This window comes from Cervus elaphus, chromosome 14, assembly GCF_910594005.1.
Source record: "Cervus elaphus chromosome 14, mCerEla1.1, whole genome shotgun sequence".
Taxonomy (NCBI): domain Eukaryota; kingdom Metazoa; phylum Chordata; class Mammalia; order Artiodactyla; family Cervidae; genus Cervus; species Cervus elaphus.
Window position 1 is genome coordinate 73,723,889 of NC_057828.1, and position 22,048 is coordinate 73,745,936.

General features: G+C 44.6%; 1 protein-coding gene across 10 annotated transcripts in view; it reads right to left on the reverse strand.

The window, feature by feature from the left end:
• HHAT (hedgehog acyltransferase) overlaps positions 1–22,048 on the reverse strand; it is a 349,271-nt gene that overhangs the window by 60,017 nt on the left and 267,206 nt on the right. For all 10 annotated transcript variants that reach the window (XM_043923561.1, XM_043923557.1, XM_043923560.1 and 7 more), the window contains one exon: positions 8,143–8,287. In XM_043923561.1, the coding sequence (XP_043779496.1) occupies positions 8,143–8,287 (145 nt within the window). The remainder of the gene's footprint in view (positions 1–8,142; positions 8,288–22,048) is intronic.

The window sequence follows — 22,048 nt, forward strand, 5'->3', positions numbered from 1 at the left end:
ACGTGAGTTAGCTTACTGGGCTTTGCAGGGACACTGCAGGTGTGATCACGTGATGGATCCTGAAATGGGGAAATTATCCTAGATTATCCAGGTGGAGTTCATAATCACAAGGGTCCTTATGGGAGAGACACAGGAGGAGTCAGCTGGCAGGCGCTGAGATGAGAGCAGCAGAAAGGATGCAGAGAAGGAGATCTGAAGATGCTACACTTCTGACTGTGAAGCAGCAGCAGCACATGAGGCAAGGGTTGCAGCTGGCCTCCAGCGCTCAAGGAATCAAACTCTCCCCTTGCGCTTCCAGAGGAACCCGTCTTGCCAACGCCTTGCCTTCAGCACAGCAAGCCTGATCTCAGACTTCCGGCCTCCAGAACACGCATGCGCGCTAAGTCACTTCAGTCGTGTCCGACTCTTCGCGAACCCATGGGCTGTAGCCCACAGCGTTCCTCCATCCATGGGATTCTCCAGGTAAGGAGTGGGTTGCCATGCCCTTCTCCAGGGAATCTTCCCCACCCAGGGATCAAACCCGCATCTCTTAGGTAGGTCTCCTGCATTGGCAGGCGGGTTCTTTGCCCCTAGCGCCACCTGGGAAGCCTCAGGAACAAAAGAAGATTAAAACCACGCTCTCTGAAGCCAGCAAGCTCATGATCACTTGTGACAGTGGCCACAGGAAATGAACGTGTCGGCATAATGCGAGTGGCCAGTGCCCGGTACCCTGGCAAACAGAAACAAACTCAGCGACGGGTCCTACTGCACAGAAGGATTTGCTCAGGAAGCTGGGACACCTGATAATGACGACTCTCGCTACATTCTGCCTTTTGTTACAAAAACGGTACTGCCTTCCAAATTAAATATTCTTCATTTCGAACACTGTAAACACTATTTGGTGGTGACTTGAGGAGACAATCAGGTGGAAGGGTCCCGGTGCCTGTGACTACCAGGGCAGCCCTCCTCTGGTCCTCAGCTGCAGGGCAGGCGCTAAGCTATATCTGCACCCCTTCGATAGTATAACAGTAACTGCAATAAGCAAACAAAATAATAACATAAATTCCAGGACGTGTGTTCATTTCAGAAACCACACCTGCACAGCAATCCCATGACTTCCTGGTGTGGGCCTTGGAGTACAGACTTGGGAATCCTGCTGCAGACATCCTCTTATGTATCAAGTATATATAAGATTTAGTTAGAAGACAAAGGGGACTTATTTAAATTTTTATTAAAATTATTTTGGTTTAATTCTACTACCATGTTTGTAATGTGTTTTCCTATTGAGAAATAACTGACATATAATTATTGAGCTTTAATTGACATATTGTATTAAAGTGTAGACATAATGATCTGATTGTAATGTGCATTTGGATCTCACACTGCATATAAATAATTGGGGGTCAATGAGAGGTAGAGGCTTCAAATCAGTAAGAATCAAAATTTTCTTTCGATTACAATGAACGGTGCCTAACCATACTAGTCTTCACTTGATATTCTATTTAAAGACACTTTAAAATGTTCCCAAATTCCATAAAACTTTTCAAATGAATTCACAAAAACTCCTAGTTAACAGAAAAAAGTGTCACATGACCTCACAGAAAGTAGGACTTAGATGAACAATGATTCAAACTCCTTTCAAGATATCTTAATAGAAATTCTCTCAGCTTTAACATAACCCCAGGTGCACTTCTGGATAAGAGCTCCCAGTCTCTATTCCTCATGCCCTACGCCTAGTGTCTTGGCCTGAAATACTTTTAGGAAAGATGATGCCCACAATGTCTGGGTGACCACGTGGCAAAGATAAAAGAAGAAACAAAGGCATCTGAAAGCAGACTCCAAGAATGGCCCGTGATGGACCAATGGGCAACCCATGGATAAACCGCTTAATTTATATCAACATGTTGACATCACCACCAATACAATGGGTGGGAAGCTCCTGTTCCTCAAATCCTTCAGGAAATTGCATAAGATTCAGTGGGGCAGAAGCAGAATCAATCAGAGCAATGAAAACTCCATGTCAAGAGCAGGGCAAGTGAAGAGGATGAAACAAGTCAACACAAAGAAGATGCCTGAGACAGTGAGTGACATGTGCCCTCTATCTTCTCTCACCAAAGATGGAATTTAGTCCCAAGAATGTAATGAGATGTGAGGGGAATGAGTTTCTCTTTAACCACAATCTTCTAGAATTTCCAGTGCAGTATCACAACTTGGCTTTAAATGAAATGCCTGTCCAGAGCCATTTGAGCGGGGAGATGAATAAACTGCCTGGACAAGCTAGTAGTCAGGGAGAAAATATACTGTCCCTTTTCTCTGCTAGAGACAGCAAGCAAATATGCAGAATGTAAAGGTTCTGACCTGTCTAAGAAAATGACGAGTTCATCTCTCACTGCAATCTGGAGGGAAAACAACCAAATTTTCCTTGCCTTGGTACAGGGGCCCCTCAGGAGCTAAGTGCTGAGATGGAGTTTGCCAGCCTAGATCAGGCAACAAGAAAGAGGGGAAAGTGTGTGTGTGTGTGACATGTGTGTATGTGTGTGTGACATGTGTGTATGTGCGTATGTGACATGTGTGTATGTGTGTGTGTTATATGTACCCTAAGACATGTATGTGTGTAGTCAGGCAGGAGAATGGTTGATGGAAGCCAGGTCTCTACCACCTCCAACAAACACAGAATCCGCGGCTCCACAATTAGGAAATGACTAGCATCCCCCGCCTTTTTTTTTTTTTTTACAAAATTTATGTCTTCTGTTGACAGGAATAGATGGATATTTCAAAAGGAACACAACTCTGCACCCAGACGACACCACGAAGCTCTCAGTGCCCTTACGCCAGATGTATTCCTAGTACACACCCATCCCTAGTTCTAGTTCAGTTGCTCAGTCGTGTCTGACTTTTTGTGACCCCATGGACTGCAGCATGCCAGGCCTCCCTGTCTATCACCAACTCCCGGAGTTTGCTCAAACTCACGTCCATCGAGTCAGTGATGCCATCCAACCATCTCATCCTATGCCGTCCCCTTCTCTTCCTGCTTTCAATCTTTCCCAGCATCAGGGTCTCTTCCAGTGAGTCAGTTCTTTGCATCAGGTGGCCAAAGTATTGGAGCTTCAGCTTCAGCATCAGTCCTTCCAATGAATATTCAGGACTGATTTCCATTAGGATGGACTGGTTGGATCTCCTTGCAGTCCAAGGGACTCTCAAGAGTCTTCTCCAACCACAGTTCAAAAGCATCAATTCTTTGGCGCTCAGCTTTCTTTATAGTCCAACTCTCACATCCATACATGACCACTGGAAAAACCATAGCTTTGACCAGACAGACCTTTGCTGGCAAAGTAATATCTCTGCTTTTTAATATGCTGCCTAGGTTGGTCATAGCTTTTCTTCCAAGGAGCAAGTGTCTCTTAACTTCATGGCCACAGTCACCATCTGCAGTGATTTTGGAGCCCAAGAAAAGAAAGTCTCTCACTGTTTCCACTGTCTCCCCATCTATTTCCCATGAAGTGATGGGACCGGATGCCATGATCTTAGTTTTTCGAATGCTGAGTTTTAAGCCAGCTTTTTCACTCTCCTCTTTCACTTTTATCAAGTTCTTCTTCACTTTCTGCCATAAGGATGGTGTCATCTGCATATCTGAGGTTATTGATATTTCTCCCAGAAATCTTGATTCCAGCTTGTGCTTCATCCAGCCTGGCATTTCTCATGATGTACTCTGCATAGAAGTTAAATAAGCAGGGTGACAATATACAGCCTTGACGTACTCCTTTCCCAATTTGGAACCAGCCTGTTGTTCCATGTCTGGTTCTAACTATTGCTTCTTGACCTGCATACAGATTTCTCAGGAGGCAGGTCAGGTGGTCTGGTATTCCCATCTCCTGAAGAATTTTCCACAGTTTGTTGTGATCTACATAGTCAAAGGCTTTGGTGCAATCAATAAAGCAGAAGTAGATGTTTTTCTGGAATTCTCTTGCTTTTTCTATGATCCAACGGATGTTGGCAATTTGATCTCTGCTTCCTCTGCCTTTTCTAAATCCAGCTCTCTTCTAAATACCCATCCCTATCGGCTGCCTTTCCTCCTCACTGTGCCCCAATGACAGAGCACTGCTGGGGTGCTTAAGACACAGTTGGTTCATGGCCTCACAGATCTGGAGTTGCAATGCAACAATGCTTTTGAGTTACAGAGTAGTCATCAACTGCTTGTTCAAGAAATCAACTTACACTTCGACGTCAAGGACTTAAGACAGACGTGAGAAAGCTTCTGCCATCAACAAATGCTTTTCAGAGCCACTGAAGTTTGCCTCTGCAAAGCAAGACACAGCAGGGTCCCTTCTACGGCAGGCTTAGGGACCAAATCCTCAGCCACAGTTTTTCAGATCCCTAAACCCAGCTAAGTTCCTGTAAATACATATAAAATAGGCTTAAATATTCACATTCCTCAAGCGGCTTAAGGTAAATTTCAACAGTAAAGGTTGGAGGATTTTCTTTGAAGGCAAAGATATAGTATCTCTATTCTCCACTGAATTAACTGAACATCACTTTTCCAATCTCCACAGCACAGATAACACTAATACGGATGGCTTGTGTGTGACCCAGAGCGTCACTCAGCATTTCCATCCCGTGGCTGGCACTGCCCACTTTTAAGGACAGCAGGGCACTGTCCACAGCAGAAAGAGAAGGGTCTGGTTTTAATAGTCTCACATCACCAATGGTGTAGAAATCAGGAGAGAGCTATTTACTTAAGCTAAATATTTAGATATTTACTAAAACAAGCTTTATAGCTTAAAGCAAACAAATCTGTGTCTAAAGCAGTGAACTGGAGATGGAGATACCGACCTTAAGACAGCTCCTCCAGGCTAATCATGAGATACTTCTAGAGACATCAATGATCCTAGGCAAACGCTCCTGAGAATGAATGAGGCTGTCCTCAAAGACGCGTGTGCATCCACATCCCATTCGCTGAGGGGCACTGGTAACCTCCTCCAAGATCCCCGTGCCCCTTGAGCACCTTGGGAGGGTGTGGCGTACCGCCCTCTCTGTCTCGGCAAGTTCCAGCCCAACAAGGCACATAGGGCCCAGGGTGGTTACCCCTGGCGGAAGGGCTACCTCCCTAGGAAACCTGGAAATCTGAAGACTGAGCTTAACTGCTCTCCATTCACTACAAAGAGACCTCTCCTCACTCGCTTTGTCTCTTTTTCCTCAATGTATAGAGATGGGTCTTGGAAAAACAGGTCCTGATCAAGTGGCCGAAGGAAGCGGCCAGAGATAACTAGGATGTCGAAGTCCTGGCTCATCCATCACCAGCTTCAGGTACAGCTCGACAGTCCCTCATCTGAACCCTTTGGATCCAGATGAGTCTCAGAATTCAGATTTTTTTTTTTAAGCTAACATGATATCCCCAGGAGAGTCTGAGGAAGCATCCTATAAATGCATGAATACTTTGTTGTACCAAAACATGAATATTCATACTAATCTTCTATCAGGTCAATCAGATTTGTTATGAAAAGAAATCCAGACTCCTCAAGGATAGTGGGTTTGGCACTATCTGGTTCACATTCCTCCAAGAAATATCTAAATTCTATCGCTCGGGGACAAAAGATCCACAGTGGGAAACCAAGGATGTAATTGCCAAAACCCCAGGAAACCTACCCTTACTGAGGGGGCCCATGGGACAGATCAGCTGGGATGGGGCCACGCCGATGTGAACAATCTCTGACATAGACGATGCCTTCTGAACTGAGCTTCCCTGGCCTCAGACCCCAGACAGGAATGGACCCAGAGCCCTCCAGATTCAGAGAAGCATTCCCCTGGGACTCTAGCGCCCAGCTCCAAGGCGGACACAGAGCGATCCAGTCGCAGATCACAATAGGAGCCACAAACCAGAAACAGACCAGATAGTTCAGAGCCCTGACACCCGCTCCCCAGTGTGCGGGGTGTTAGCTCCACGGGGGACAGGACAAATTGTGCTTTGATCTTCATGCCTTTGAGAAACAGGGAAAACATCTTACCGCTACTAGCTCTTCTTTGTCCCTTCAAAGGCCAGCATTCCCAGGTTTTACCTCCCACCTAGTCTCTGCTCGCTCTGGGCATGCTCCTCGGCGAACTGCATCCACTCCCATGGCCTCACCCGCCACCTTCATGCCCCGTCTCCCACGTCGCAGTGGTTCTGTCCCCTCCTCCTCCCCTACGCCAGCTCACATTTTTAACTGCCTCTTGGGTGCCTCCAGGGCTTGTCTCACGCGCCCTGTCCTGCCACGCCATAGTCCACTGGACTGTGCGCTCCCCCACGTCTCCCTGCACTGCACCTAGGGGGTCACGCGACTGGTTCTGGCCAACGAAATGCGAGTGGAGATGCCTAGTGTCACTTCCGGCGGGGTATTTAATACCTGGTGACACCACCCCCCTCCATATTCTCGTCTCCTCCATGATGCCAGAACAAGAAGGTGAAGAATCAGAACAAAAACAGTCTAGGTCCTGAAGTCACCGCTTAGAAAAAGTCTCTGGACCTTCACTGAACTGCCGGAGGAATAAACTTCTATGGGGAAAAAAAATTACTGAGAGTTTGGGGTGATCTGACAAAGCCCCTAACGTTAATCACCCCCACACACCTGCCTTCTTTATCTGGCAAGTTCTGACTTACTGCTCAAAACTCCAGTTCCAAAGTCCCCTCCTCTGTGAAGCTCAATTTCCATGGCAAGGTCAGCCCTCCACTCTGTGACCTCTAGCAGTCCCTCATGCATTTGGCCCAGCGATGATCCGACTCTATGGACACATATCTGTTTGCACGTCTGGCCCCCACATTTGTGCTGCTTCTTCCACCCTTGTCTCCTCAGTGCCTTGCAAGCAGCGAACACCTGGAGTGTTTATTTACTGAAGCCAAGATTAGAGCCTTCTGGCTCAGGTGACCAGCAAAACCCGAGTCGGCATTTTCAGAGTCATCGTGGTCTCTGCACCGTGCTAGGCATGTGGGAGGAGGCAAGAAAAGTCAACAGCTCTGTCGCCCACCTCAAGAAGGGTTTTTTATCTTTCAGTCCTCTGTGCCCCATTACCTCCCCTCTTCATTCAAGGACAGCTTCCACATACAAATTACCTGGTCTTTGCAAGAACTATTGGGGAAAACATTTCTCTGAGAGCGAGATCAAAGGGGTATGGGACTGACAAGATGAAAGCAGAATAGGGCTCTGTCCTGGTCCCTGAGCCTGGCTCACCCAAGCCTGCCACAGTTTACACACATGACCTGGCGTCCTGGGACCATGCCGCTGTGTCGGCTTATCTCTGATGTGAAAAGCGTCGCTGGCTCACTGGGGACCCAGATGTGGAGATAACACCCTAGCCACGACCGGGCCACGTCATCACCACTTGGCAAAACTTGCCAAACCAAAAGCACAAAACCATGTCACTGGTCAGGGCAAGAGAACAAGGGCTGTTGGCTCTGAACACACAGTGAGCCGGCTGAGTAATGTGCTCTGCGTCATTCCTGTTCTTCCAGTTCTTTTAAGGACATGATGTAAAGCTCAGCTTTAGCCCAAAGGAGATGGTGACCACAAAGGATGACCAACTATTAATGCAGTCTTTTCACAACAATGCCCACCAACTAGCATTTTACCTGCTGCAGGTGTGACGTTGCTGTGGACACGGACACATACATGAACACTGAACACATGTTCATTAAACACGAGGCTGGCCGCGGGTGCTGGCAAACCAGTGTCCAGACAAAAACAGCCACAACGAAGAGGTGTGGCAAAGCAGGCACTGTGCCCAAAGCAGCAGGAGACCACAGAGGGGCTTCTAGGACATTCTCCTGGTAGGACTTTCAGAGTCGTCAGTGGAACAAAGTCAGACTCTGCAGTATAATGAAGCCTGATCTACAGACAGTAGGGAAGATTAGGAAAAATGTTTAAATTGGAGACGTAACTTAGCAGCAGGGAAAGACAGATTTTGAGAGAGTTGGATGGTACATCTCGAAGTCAAGTATCATCATAGCAGACAAGAGGTACATCAAAATAGAGGACTGCTAAAGCCACAGCGAAAGCCAGGACTTTGCCCCAGGCTGGTATTTGTATAGGTCACACACCACGGACAAGGCAAGGAATGCCGCCTCCTGTCCCATATGTGATACCAACTGCATAAATGTGGAAAACAAGAAATTGTCTGAAAACAGCAACTTACCTTGTATGAAGATCCTATCCCAGTAGATTTCCCCGACTTGACTGCCCCCGAGAAACACCAGGTTGGACAGGATCAGCATGGAGGTGGAACAAGAGGCAAGAGCAGCGTGCAGTCGCCGGCGAGCTCCTGGGGAGAGGAACTGGGCCTGGGGGAGAAAGGCGAGAAGGCATCTCATCACAAGGGTGGAAAAAATCGGGCTGAGATGTCACGCAGCCTTTCTGTTACCAGCTCAGGATGCCTCCTCCTAGAGCCCGAGGTAGACTGTTATTTAAACAGCTTTTTGTTTTTTTGAAAAATTACTATTCCTGCAAGATGCTCATTCTGGTCTACGGAAAGCAGTGACACACTCCCGAGTTACTTCCTACTGCCAAAATGGGCTTCCTTCTGACACGTGTAACACAAACACCGAACCTAGTTGTGTAGGATCTAGCTGAGATGGCTCCACACATTTTCTACACATTAAATCTGTAGGTACAAGAACTGTTTAAACTGCTCTCCACGACAACAAGCACAATGCCATGTAATGAGGTCAAGATCAGGAAGATCTTCTGAGGGAGTTACCCAGACCCTGGGAAGCCCCTCCCCCATAAATCTGACCCACTATAAGGAAGAACCCCATTAAGAGCATGCAGCAGAATCAGGACACGCCAACCCCATTTCTGGGATCAGAGTTCAAGGTGCCAGACCCACTGACAGTGAATTGTTGCAGCATAAGAGAATCGTGGCTAGTCCCAGCACTGGAAATACGCAGGAACTGGAGAGATGTTTTCCAGCAATGATGGTAAAGAATTCTGCTCATCCATCCAAGGTCTTCATTGCACTTCTCTTCCCCTTGTAACATTTTCTCAGGGATTTCATAAAGTAAACAAAGCCTTTACTCTTCAGGGCTCATCTTCTGGTACCCTACTGAGTGAGATCACCGTGATGTGCCTGGCGTGTTTGAGTCCCATCCGCACGTGCGCTGGGAGTGGCCTCCAGGACTGCAGATTTAGAATGAGAACCAGGGAGAGCACAACCCGGGGTTTCTGACAAACACCTCAGCCTACGCCGAAGATACAGAGAGGGAGCAAAGGTTCCAGAGATCGTTCCTGAATATATTCCTGAAGCCTGCCCATCTCTGGGGTCACTTGCATTTGATTTCAGCTGTGCTCCAGTGGCAAACAAAATTCTAAATTGCCCAAATCTATAGCAGGCAAAAGGACTGAGGCAGAGGGTGAGTCTTCAGCAGGAAACACTTATTCCTGGTGACCCTGCTGAGGATCACCCGTGGCTATTCTGAAAGCCCTGATCAGTGTCCTCTGAAAAGTGCTGAGAAATGAATTCCTGACCCCTGCCCGTTTCTCTCCCGCCAGCCCCAGGTCCTGTCTGCATGCTCAGATATACCTGCTCCCTATGGCTCCCCATTCATGGCTCCCTCCTCCAGGATTACTCTGGAGCACGGTTTTGCTGCCGCCATACGTGAGCGGTGTGGCTTTCTCATAGATAAGTTGTGCAGCAGGCAACTGACCAAGTTGTCTGCCTGTACCTGGTTGTTCTGGAAAGCTCTCAAGCGATGCTGACATGCCCCTGGTTAGAGGCCACCAGACAAGATGACCTCTAGTCTCTCCCCTCCTCTAAGAGGCCACAGGCAAGTACAGCGGATGCTGTCAAACGGGACTAGATCAGAGATAACTACACTGGTAATGAAGGAGAAATGGAGATGAAGCACATAATTCAGCACTCTTAACCTCTGAGAGGGCTTCCCTGATTGCTCAGTTAAAGAATCCACCTGCAATGCAGGAGACCCCAGTTCAATTCCTGGGTCGGGAAGATCCCCTGGAGAAGGGACAGGCTGCCCACTCTGGTATCCTTGGGCTTCCCGGGTGGCTCAGCTGGTAAAGAATCCGCCTGCAATGTGGGAGACCTGGGTTCATTCCCTGGGTTGGGGAGAGCCTCTGGGGAAGGGAAAGGCTACCCAGTCCAGTATTCTGGCTTGGAGAATTCCACGGACTATACAGTCCATGGGGCTGCAAAGAGTCGGACACGACTGAGCGACTTGAAAGAAGAACCTCTGAGAATAAGGAGACAGTAATCTGCCAGTTTCTGCATTTTTGAGCAGAGGAAGATACTTCCTGAGTGTTACAGACTCAATTGGCAGTGACTGAGAAGGCAGGTGAGAGGAAGCAGAGAGGAAGGGGAAAATATCTAGAATAATAGATCAAGAAAATATGGATGGCTGTAATCCACATAAATGTGCCCAAATAATTCTGGTACAGGTGCAATTGGTAACACAGCTGATGTCTAAGGGACATGAGGAACTTCTGTTTAAACCCCATCAGGCTTCCCCAACTTGATATCCTGTTATGGGAATTCAAAGACCCTATGGATCTTTCCCCTTTTAATGTCAATTACAGAGGAGCACAGGTTGCCTGGTTAAAGCTCAAAGTGGTTCTCCTTTTGCGGGAAATGGTAACAAATGTTAAATAATCAACACAGATAATGAGCAAGAAAAATACTCCTTGCCTTGGGTTGCTAAACAGGGCTGTGTTTAGCCATCTGGTTTCCTGGTCACCTGCCAGGTTCCCTAGTACTGGCCACGGCCAGGGTCTAGTGAGAGGCAGAGCTGGGGGGGCAGCAGACAGAAGCTGGGGGGGGGGCAGGAGACACAGCAAGGGAAGAGGCGCCAAGGTGAGTGAGTGCTGGACACACAGGGATCCTCTTTCCATCACCTGAGACCCTGGTTCCTACGGCTCTTCCTTTGATTCTCTGATTACCCCAGTTATCTTTCTAAGCTACATGACTCAATAAGTTCCTCTTTCAGCTTAGGAAAAACAAAAGTCAGAATGATAGCAAATACAAAGGAGCCTCTGATCTCAGAGACAAGAGGGAAGATGCAAAATCTGAAGTGACACACTACAGTTCAATCTTTAGAAATAGCTCATTTATTTTAGAGAACTAACAAGAACGTCAAAGGCATGGGCTGTTGGAACCAATATGCCAGAGAGACTTAAGGAGAAATGAAGATGCTCACAGGCAATTCTTAATTATCCCCAGGGCACGCAGGTGGCAGACAAAATAGATGATGATACACAAAAGCCAAAAGACTAATTTTAACTAAAAGTCCCATCCTCTGAACTGACAAAATTAGCCTTGCCAACAAGAAGCACACTTGACAGAACATTGCATCTCTTCATGGTGAATCAGTGGGAGGGCAGAATGATGGGCCAGAAGAAAGAAAAAAGAGAACCTATCCAGATGACCCACAGGAGGGTAATAATTAATAGCAAAAGGGATGCAAGTCTTGGCTGCATCCTGTCTTTCCTCTTCAGGTTCCCTGGACACACTGGGGAAGGTGACAGATTTGACATCGGGATTTCTTTCTATCTTGGGCACCATCTGGCATTTGCCACTGGTTTGCAACAACCCGAGGGATTAACTACCATATTCAAGATTTCCAGGAGCAAAAATGCCATCTGGGCAAGGCTGGAAGGGTCTACTCCCTTGGCCCAACCAGCTCCATCAATAAATACAACTTTCTGAGTCCCTGGGACCCCCAGGGTCAAAGTTTCCACTTTAAGCACTTTATTTCTTTTGCACACTCTCCCCTGAAGTCCTGTGGTGATTACTGTCATCACCGCTGTGATCCTTCATATCCTCTGGGATGCAGGTCCACATGCAGGGTCAAGCCTCACAGGTTAGTCACCCATGCTCCTGGCTTGAGTTCAGTTCAGTTGCTCAGTCATGTCTGACTCTTTGCGACCCCATGGACTGCAGCACACCAGGCTTCCCTGTCCATCACCCACTCCCAGAGCCTACTCAAACTCATGTCCATTGAGTTGGTGATGCCATCCAACCATCTCATCCTCTGTCATCCCCTTCTCCTCCTGCCTTCAATCTTCCCCAGCATCAGGGTCTCTTCCAGTGAGTCAGTTCTTCGCATCAGGCAGCCAAAACATTGGAGTTTCAGCTTCAGCATCAGTCCTTCCAATGAATATTCAGGACTGATCTCCTTTAGGATGGACTGGTTGGAACTCCCTTGCAGTCCAAGGAACTCTCAAGAGTCTTCTCCAACACCACAGTTCAAAAGCATCAATTCTTCAGTGCTCAGCTTTCTTTATAGTCAAACTCTCACATCCATACATGATTACTGGAAAAACCATAGCTTTGACTAAATGGACCTTTGTTAGCAAAGTAACATCTCTACTTTTTAATATACAGTCTAGATTGGCCATAACTTTTATTCCAAGGAGCAAGCATCTTTTAATTTCATGGCTGCAGTCACCATCTGCAGTGATTTTGTAGCCTCAAAAAATTAAGTCTATCACTGTTTCCGTCAGTTCCCCATCTATTTGCCATGAAGCTATGGGACCAAATGCCATCATCTTAGTTTTCTGAATGGCTTAGGTGCTTGTAAACTCCCTTGGTAGGAGAACTCAGGTTGAGGAATTGTAAACTAAATCTGGAGGGGAAAAAAACATTGTGCAATGAAGATCCATCAAGTCTGTAATGAAGTGTCAACTTGATCAGATAAGGCAATGATTAGAGTTTCATTTTCATAAATATATCAGGACAAGAGCCCCATCTGGTCATGGTCTCTTCACAGAGGATAGATGAGATTGTGGCCATCCAATAGTCTGGCAGCAAAAAAAAAAAAAAAAACACAAAAAACTGGGAGTGGCACTGTTCCCCAGGGGACGTTTGGAAATTGCTGGACATTTTTGGTCATCCCAAAGACAACACAATTGCCAAGAGGTAACTGTGGCATTTGATGGGCAAGGGCCAAAGATCATAAACAATGCAATGGGTGCGACAGAATCATTCTACCTAAAATGTCAACAGTGGCCTCTAGAGAAAGGGTTAAAGGTTTTCTTCTAACTCAATACAGAGCTAACCTTTCTCCAGGCCCACGGGGCACAGAAGCTCCTGTTCTCTAACTGGATTGTTGTTGTTAATTGCTAAGTTGTGTCCAACTCTTTGTGACTCCACGGACCGTTGCCCACCAGGCTCCTTGGTCCATGGCATTTCCCAGGCAAGAATACTGGAGGTAGCTATTTCCTTCTCCGGGGGATCTTCCCAACCTAGGGATCGAATCTGCATCTCCTGCTTGGTAGGTGGACTCTCTACCACTGAGCCACCGGGGAAGCCCTCTACTTAGGAGCAATGCCAAAAACGTGCCCCCTTTCCCCTGGGACCCAAAAAATGCATCCCAGGGCAGGGAAAGCATTCCTTTACAACATGCCAGTGTCAGGGCCCCCCTAACTGATCCTCTCTACCATCTAGCATCAAATTTGAGAGAGGAGGGGCCTCCTGAGCCCCCCAGTCACAATCAGACAAGTTGTACCACCAGTTCCAACCTCCTCACACCCACAGCCCTGAAACCTGGAACACAGAAGAACTGGAGGCTGAGCACACTGGAAGGTACCACTTTGTTCCCCTATGAGGTTGACCAGTTCTCCCATAGAGACTCTGCCCTAGGTGACAGGTTGGGGCAGTTTCTTTCCCAGTTAATATCAATATAACCCACTCTTCAGGCCCAAGAATGGGTAGTGGGCTTGGGCCCTGGATACAGTGAACCCCTCAGGGCACCCAGAAGTACGGTCTCTGTGGCTCAGCTGGTAAAGAATCTGCCTGCAATGCGGGAGACCCGGGTTCAATCCCTGGGTCAGGAAGATTCCACAGAGAAGGGAATGACTGTCCACTCCATTATTCTTGCCTAGAAAATCCCCATGGACAGAGGAACCCGGTGGGCTACATACAGTCCACGAGGTCCCAAAGAGTTGGACACAACTGAGCAACTAACACTTTCACTTTCCCTGGGTAACAGGCCTAGGACAGCCCTCTAATTCCTCTGGGCGAGCTCGCTGTTTCTGACAGAAGAAACAAAGAGCTGGCAGGCGCAAATGTTCTAACGATGGTTTAGCAGTGGCTCTAAACTTCCGTCTAAAACACTGATTCCAGAGGTGAGGCGTGTAACCCAAACAAAGGAAATCGAGGGCCGAACTAAACTTCTGTCACTCAAGTTTGCAGTTCCGGCTGCAACGTGTCTGTTTATTCTTATCTCCATGGCAACTCCTCTATCTTTTCCAGTCAACATCCTGTCCCTGGCAATCACAGGACTGGCCAGGCAAACAAGCTGGGGCCTGGGGGGTGGGGGTGCAGTCCATGGAATCTGGGTCAGAACTGATGCTCAGACGGCCACGGGGCTGAGAGGCAGATGGTGCATCGGGGCTGAGGGCTGCTGTGCTCCGTGGGCCCCACACTTGTCCACAGAGGGACCGCACATGGGGCCGAGACAGGAGGAGGGGATGGGCTAAGCATCTGGGGGAGCAGATGGGAAGGAGGAACGGCTGCTGGAGACGGTGACAAAGGCTTGGCAAGTGGGACCTGATGCGATTTATTTTTAAGTGGGGGAGAAGCTAAAAAAAGGGACTGGGTGGGTTTGAGCAGCTGGACACAGTTCTTCCACATCATCACTGAAGTTTTTCATTTTCTAATAAAAACACTAACCAGAGGGTAAGAGAGGATGAACAAGAACATGGCAAAGGGGAAGACCAGTGCACCCCAGGGAGGGCAAATGAGGGTGGACATCCCACAGGCCAGAGAGAGAGATCTAAAACAGCAAAAGAAAAATGATACATCCTGTGAAAGAGAAAGATGGCCAGACTGAAACACTCAGGATTAGGAGGACCCCAAGCCCAAAGTCATTCCAGGGTTCCTGTCCATCTCTATTCCAACCTGCCACGACACTGCTCCCCTCGCTTCCTTTCTCGAGGCACTTGGGTCATTTCCACTTAAAAGTCTGCATTTTACCAGTTCCCCTCCCCTCTCATGTTCCCACCAGCATGGTAAATTCCTGAAGGAGAGTGTGGCCTATATTTCAATCTGCACAGTGAAGGCCCACTCAGACTCTGTGTGTGCTCAATAACTATCTTACACCTGCTTCTCCCTTTGCCTTACATAAGTTCCAGAATCTCCTGACTTCCTTACTATCCCATCTCCGTCCTATAGCCAAGCCAAATGAATACATGAAGGCAGTCAGAAAGTAACACTTCCTTCTTGTGTGTGTACAGAGCGTCAAAAATTCACTGGTCAATGAAGTTAAATTTTCTAAGCTCTGTTTGCTAGTTCGATCTAAGCAGTGGACACTCCTGAGAGAGAGAGAGTCACTGCAGTGGTAAAGACAAAGTCGGTTTTGCTTAAACAGAATAGTTTTAGTTGTTCCATAGTTTAGATGTCCAGTTGAGTTTAAAAAAAAAAAAAAAAAAAAGAGGCTATAACTTGGGATCCAAATCCATGCAGCACATAAAGGAGTTTCAGAGGACTTTCAAATAACTAACCAAACAACTGGTTCCTGGCACAATTGGAAAGCTTAAGCCATATATTAAGTGGCTGGGTTCCTGCTAAAAGTTCTGGAATGGCTGACAAAACCGTCTCACCCTGTGTTCTTACTCTTCCACTACCTACCTTCAAGGTGGCTCAGTGGTAAAGAATCTGCCTGCCAATGTAGGAGACACAAGAGACGTGGGTTCAATCCCTGGATCGGGAAGGTCCCCTGCAGTAGGAAACGGCAATCCATATCAGTATCCTTGCCTGGAAATCCCATGAACAGAGGAGCTTGGCGGGCTACAGTCCATGGGGTCACGCAGAGTCAGACAGGACTGAGTACACCCACACCCACATCCAGTCTATTTCATCTCTGCTCTGGATTTCGTAGAAGTCTCTTTCTTAACTGACATGCTGGGCTCTGACCTTTCTCCCTCTCCTTCATCAAGCACACTCACTATGACCCTCCACTATGCCAAGTGTTTTGGTGGTGGTTTCATTGCTTACAGACTAACATCCAAACCGGGAAGCCACTTAACAATTACAGCCCATTTCACTTTCCAACCTGAAGTCCTACCATACTTTATCAGTGACACAGAATCACTAGTCACCGCTATCCAGACACTTTTACATCCGTGTGCCTTTGCACAAGCTGTCTGCTCTACTGAGAATGTGTTCTCATTCTTTCTTCAAGCTTTAAGCTCAATGTCAGCTCAGGAGAACAACGGCTTTGGACCAGCCCAAACTGGGTTCAGGTTCTGGCTTTCCACCTTTGAACTCTGCTGTCCAGAGCAAGTTCAGGCTGGCATCTACCCAGTTCACAGCTGCTTTACGATAAGTGTGTGTGGGTGAGTTGTTCAGTCACGTCTGACCCTCTGTGACCCACAGACTGCAGCCCGCGGGGCTCTAGGCCATCCTAAATCTGGCAGAGTTGGTCACCTATTTTCCGTTTCTAACCTAAGGTGGCTCTGATGGTAAAGAATCCGCCTGCCAATGTAGGAGACTCAGTTTCCATCCCTGGGTCAGGAAGATCCCCTGGAGGAGAGCACGACAACCCACTCCAGTATTCTTGCCTGGAGAATTCCCATGGACAGAGGAGCCTGGTGGGCTTCAGTCCCTGGGGTCACAAGGAGTTGGACATGACGGAGCGAATAAGCATACAACCTAAGGGATAGGCAGCATTGATCTATAGATATTAGATAACACAATTTTTTAATGTAATAAAATTCACCATGTGAAAAGTTCTAGCTATATTGCAAAGTACGTTAAATTATTCCCATTTTACAAAGAGGAGACTAAAAGGGCAAACTAAGCAAACTGGCCCCAGGTTGCATGCATAGATGAGTGCAGAGCAGGGGTTCACACGGGCTTCTCTAACTCAATGTCTGCATACTCCCGCTGCAACTTCACCTCTGCGTTTAACAGTGAGAATCTCCTCCTCTAGACCGAAATCTTCAAGAAATTTGTCTCTTCAGTGTCAGATACAAAGTAGATTTTCAAGAAATGTTTATTCCACAAATACTTCATGCATGTGTTCCTTTAGCAACAGTTGATAGATACTCACCAACTGTCAATTTTAGGACCTCAATATTAGCAACAACAATTCTATTTTTAAAAAGTAATTGGAATTCACCATTACATAAGGGGGTTTAACATATCTCCCAAGAAAATGACACCTAACAGACCAAAAGTAAAAATACAGAATTGCTGAATAAAAATGAATAGGGCTAGTATCCAAATTTAAAGGATGAAAAATTATCTCTGTTCACAAATGACATGATCTTATATGTAGAAGGCACTAAAGAATCTATTTAAAAAGTTACAACCAATAAATTCAGCAAAGTTGCAGTATATAAAATTAATAGGCAAAAATCAGTCACATGTCTATACGTCAACAGTAAACAACCTGAGAAAGAAATTGATAATTCCATTGGTAATAGCATCAAAAAGAATAAAACACTTAGGTAGAAACTCACCAAAGGAGGCAAAATATTTACATACTGAAAACTACAAAACTACACTGTAGATATGACACCCATATTTATGAGTTGTAATACTTAATATTGTCAAGATGACATTACCACCCAAAGCTATCTATAGATTCAATGAAACCCCTATCAAAATTCTAAAGCTTTTTGTTTCCAGAAATAGAAAAATTTATCATAAGCTAAGTATGGAATCTAAGGGACCCTTGAATGACCAAAACAATCTTGAAAGAGAATAGGAAAGTCAATCAAGATGGTGGCATGAGAAGGTCCTGAACTCCTCTCCTCCCATGGAGGCACCAAATGTATAGCTAGGCATGGAGCAACTCCCAGTTAAAGAAATCCATAAAATATATTAAAGTACCAAAACAGAAATCACAGAGCCAAAGAATACAATGACTAAACTGAAAAATTCAGTAGAGGGTTTCAATAGTTCAACAATGGACTAGATCACGAGGAAGACAAGATCAGCAAACTCAAAGACAGGGCAGTGGACTTCATCCAATCACAGGAGCCAAAAAAAAGAATGAAAATAAGTGAGGAGAGCTCAAGGGACTAACAAAGGCCATCAAGCAGACTAAGGTATTAAGGGGTCCCAGAAGGAAAAGAGAGAAAGGGGAGGCAGAGAGCACTTATTCACAGAAATGATGGCAAAATAAACTTCTATAACCTGCGGAAATAAACAGACATCTGTATCAGAGAACCCCAAATAGTACCAAATAAGATAAATCTAAAGAGACTCACACAAAGACACACTATAATTAAACTGTGAAAAGTTAAAGACAGAGACGATCTTAAAAGCAAAAAAAAAAAGCAACTCGTTATGTACAAGAGAACTCCCATAAGACTATTAGCACATTTTTCAACAAAAATTTTGTAGGCCAGAAAGATTGGTACAATACCATGACATATCCGAACTGCTGAAGGAAAAACATTGCCAACCAAGAAATACACTGTGTGACATGAATAATTTCACAATTTGTATGGAAACACAAAAGACCTGAACAGCCAAAGCAATCTTAAGGAAAAAGAATGGAACTGGAGGAATCAACCTTCCTGACTTCAGACTGTACTACAAAGCTACAGTCATGAGGACAGTATGGTACTGGCACAAAGACAGAAATATAGATCAATGGAGCAAAATAGAAAGTTTAGAGATAAATCCACACACCTATGGACAGCTTATAATTGACAAAGGAGGCAAAAATACACAATGGAGAAAAGACTGTCTCTTCAACAAGTGGTGCTGGGAAAACTGCATGTAAAAGAATGAAACTAGGAAACTTTCTAACACCATACACAAAAATAAACTCAAAATGGATTAAAGTCCTAAATGTAAGACCAGAAACTATAAAACTCTTAGAGGAAAACATAGGCAGAACACTCTCCAACATAAATCACAGCAAGTACCACTATGACTCACCTCCCAGAGTAATGAAAATAAAAACACAAATAAACAAATGGAACCTAATTAAACTTAAAAGCTTTTGCACAATGAAGCAAACTATAAGCAAGGTGAAAAGACAGCTCTCAGAATGGGAGAAAATAATAGTATACAAAACAACTAACAAAGAATTAACCTCCAAAATACACAAGCAGTTCATGTAGTTCAAACCCAGAAAAAGAAATGCCAAAAAAAAAAAAAAAAAGAAAGAAAGAAATGCAAATCAAAACCACAATAAGGTTTTATCTCACACTGATCAGAATGGCCATTATCAAAAAGTCTACAGACAGTAAACGCTGGAGAGGGTGTGGAGAAAAAAGAACCCTCTTACACTGCTGGTGGAAATGCAAACTAGTACAGCCCCTATGGAGAACAGTGTGGAGGTTCCTTAAAAAACTGGGATTATAACTGCCATACGACACAGCAATCCCACTGCTGGGAACACACCCAAAGGAAACCAGAATTGAAAGAAACACATGTACCCCAGTGTTCACTGCAGCACTATTTACAATAGCTAGGACACAGAAACAATCTAGATGTCCATCGGCAGATGAGTGGATAAGGAAGTTTTGGTACATATACACAATGTACATACACAGCCATATAAAGGAATGCATTTGAGTCAGTTCTAATCAGGTGGATGAACCTGGAGCCTATTATACAGAATGAACTAAATCAGAAAGAGAAAAATACTGTATATTAATGTATAATGTATATGAATATAATGTATATGTATATACTAATGCATATATATATATATATAAATGCATATTTAGAAAGATAGTACCAATGACCCTACATGCAGAGTAGCAAAGAAGACAGACTTTTGAGCTCAGCTGGAGAAGGTGAGAGTGGGATGATTTGAGAGAATACCATTGAAACATGTACATTCAGTCCTTTCAGTCAGTTTAGTCGCTCAGTCACATCTGACTTTTTGCAACCCCAAGGACTAGCATGCCAAGCCTCCCTGTCCGTCACCAACTCCCGGAATTTACTCAAACTCATGCCCATTGAGTCAGTGATGCCATCCAACCACCTCATTCTCTGTTGTCCCCTTTTCCTCCCGCCTTCAATCTTTCCCAGCATCAGGGTCTTTTCAAATGAGTCAGTTCTTTGCACCAGGTGGCCAAAGTATTGGAGTCTCAGCCTCAACACACCCCCACTTAACATGTACATTACCATATGTAAAACAGATGACCAGTGCAAGTTCAGTGCATGAATCAGGGCACCCAAAGCCAGTGCTCTGGGACAACCCAGAGGGGTAGAGTGGGGAGGGAGGCGGGAGAGGGGTTCAGGATGGGGGGAACACATGTATACCTGTGGCCAATTCATGTTGATGCATGGCAACAACCATCACAATATTGTAAAGTAATTATTCTCCAACTAGAAGTTGTCCTTCAGGATTGAAGGAGAGATAGAGCTTTCCAGAACAACAAAAAAAAAACCCAGGAAAAAAAAAAAAGCTGAAGGAATTCATTACCATTAGATCAGTCTTACAAGAAATGTTAAAGGCATTTTTTTTCAAGTTGAAACAAAAGGATGCTAATCAGTAACAGGAAAACAAGTGAAAGTATAAGCCTACTGGTAATGATAAAAATATAGTTAAATTCAAAATACTTTAATGCTGCAAAGGTGGATAAATCACTTATAACTCTAGTATAAAGCTTAAAAGCAAAAAGATTTAAAAATAATTAGAAGTACAATAATTTATTAATGAATACACAATGTAAAAGATGTAAACTGTGACATCAAAAACATAAAATGTGTGGAGTGGAAAAAAAAAAACCTAGAGCTTTTGAAGTTAACTTGTTATCAGCATAAAATATTGTTATAAACATGATGTTTTCTGAAAGCATCATGGTAACCACAAAGCAAAAACCTATGGTAGAAACACAAAGGTAAAGAAATCAAAGCATACCACTATAGAAAATCATTTCACAAAGGAAGAGAGCAAGAGAGAAGCCAAAAAACAAAGGAATTATAAAACAAACAGAAAATAATTCATAAAATGGCAACAGTAAGTTCATAACTATCAGTAATTACTTTAAATGTAAATGAACTAAATTATCCAATCAAAAAACAGAGTGACTAAATGGATTACAAGACAAGATCCAACTATATGATGCCTACAATAGACTCACTTCAGTATTAAGGACATGCATAGTGAAGGGATGGAAAAAAATATTTTGTGAAAATGTAAACCAAAAAAGGCTGGGGTAGTTAAACTCTTCAGCAAATGGTGCTAAGAAAACAGGATATCCACATGCAAAGCACTGCATTTGAGCCCTCATTTTATACCAGATACAAAAATTAGTTCAAAGAATCAAAAATCTAAACATCAGGGATTTCCCTGGTGGTCCAGTACAAGACTCCACTCTTGTAAACAGGAGGTGTGGGTTCCATTCTTGGTTGGGGAACAAGATCCCACAAGCTGTGTGGTGTAGACAAAAAAAAAAAAAAAAAAAGAAACTAAACATCAGAAGTGAAACCATAAAACTCTTAGAAGAAAACATAGGAAAAAAATTTTCATGATATTGAATTTATCAATGATTTCCTAAATAGGATACCAAAAAGCACAGGCAATAAAAGTAAAGAGAGATAAATTACACACCTCCCCAAAATTAAAAATTTTTTGCATCAAAGGACACCATCAACAGAGTGAGGAGACAACCCACAGAATGAGAAAATACTCAGAATTGCATATCAATAGTGGGTTAACAGCCAGAATAAAGAATTCCTACAACTCAACAACAGAAAAACAACTCAATTCAAAAATGGGCAAAGGACTTGAAAATATATTTATCCAGAGTAAATACACAAATGGTCAATAAGCATATGAAAAGATGCTCAATGTCACTATTACGGAAATGCAAATAAAAACCACAATGAGACACATGAACCACACCTTCACACCTAGGAAGATGGTTATAATAAAAAAGAGTGTCTATGAGGATGTAGAAAAATTGAGTACTTATGCGTTGTTAGTGAAAATGCATAATGGTGTAGCCATTGAGGAAAACAGTATGGCAGCTTCTCAGAAATTAAAAATATAATTACCATATAACATAGCAATTCACTTCTAGGTATATATTCAAAAGAAATGAAAGCAGGGATAGAACAGATATTTAGATGTCAATATTCATAGCAGTATTATTCACAATAGACAAAAGTCAGA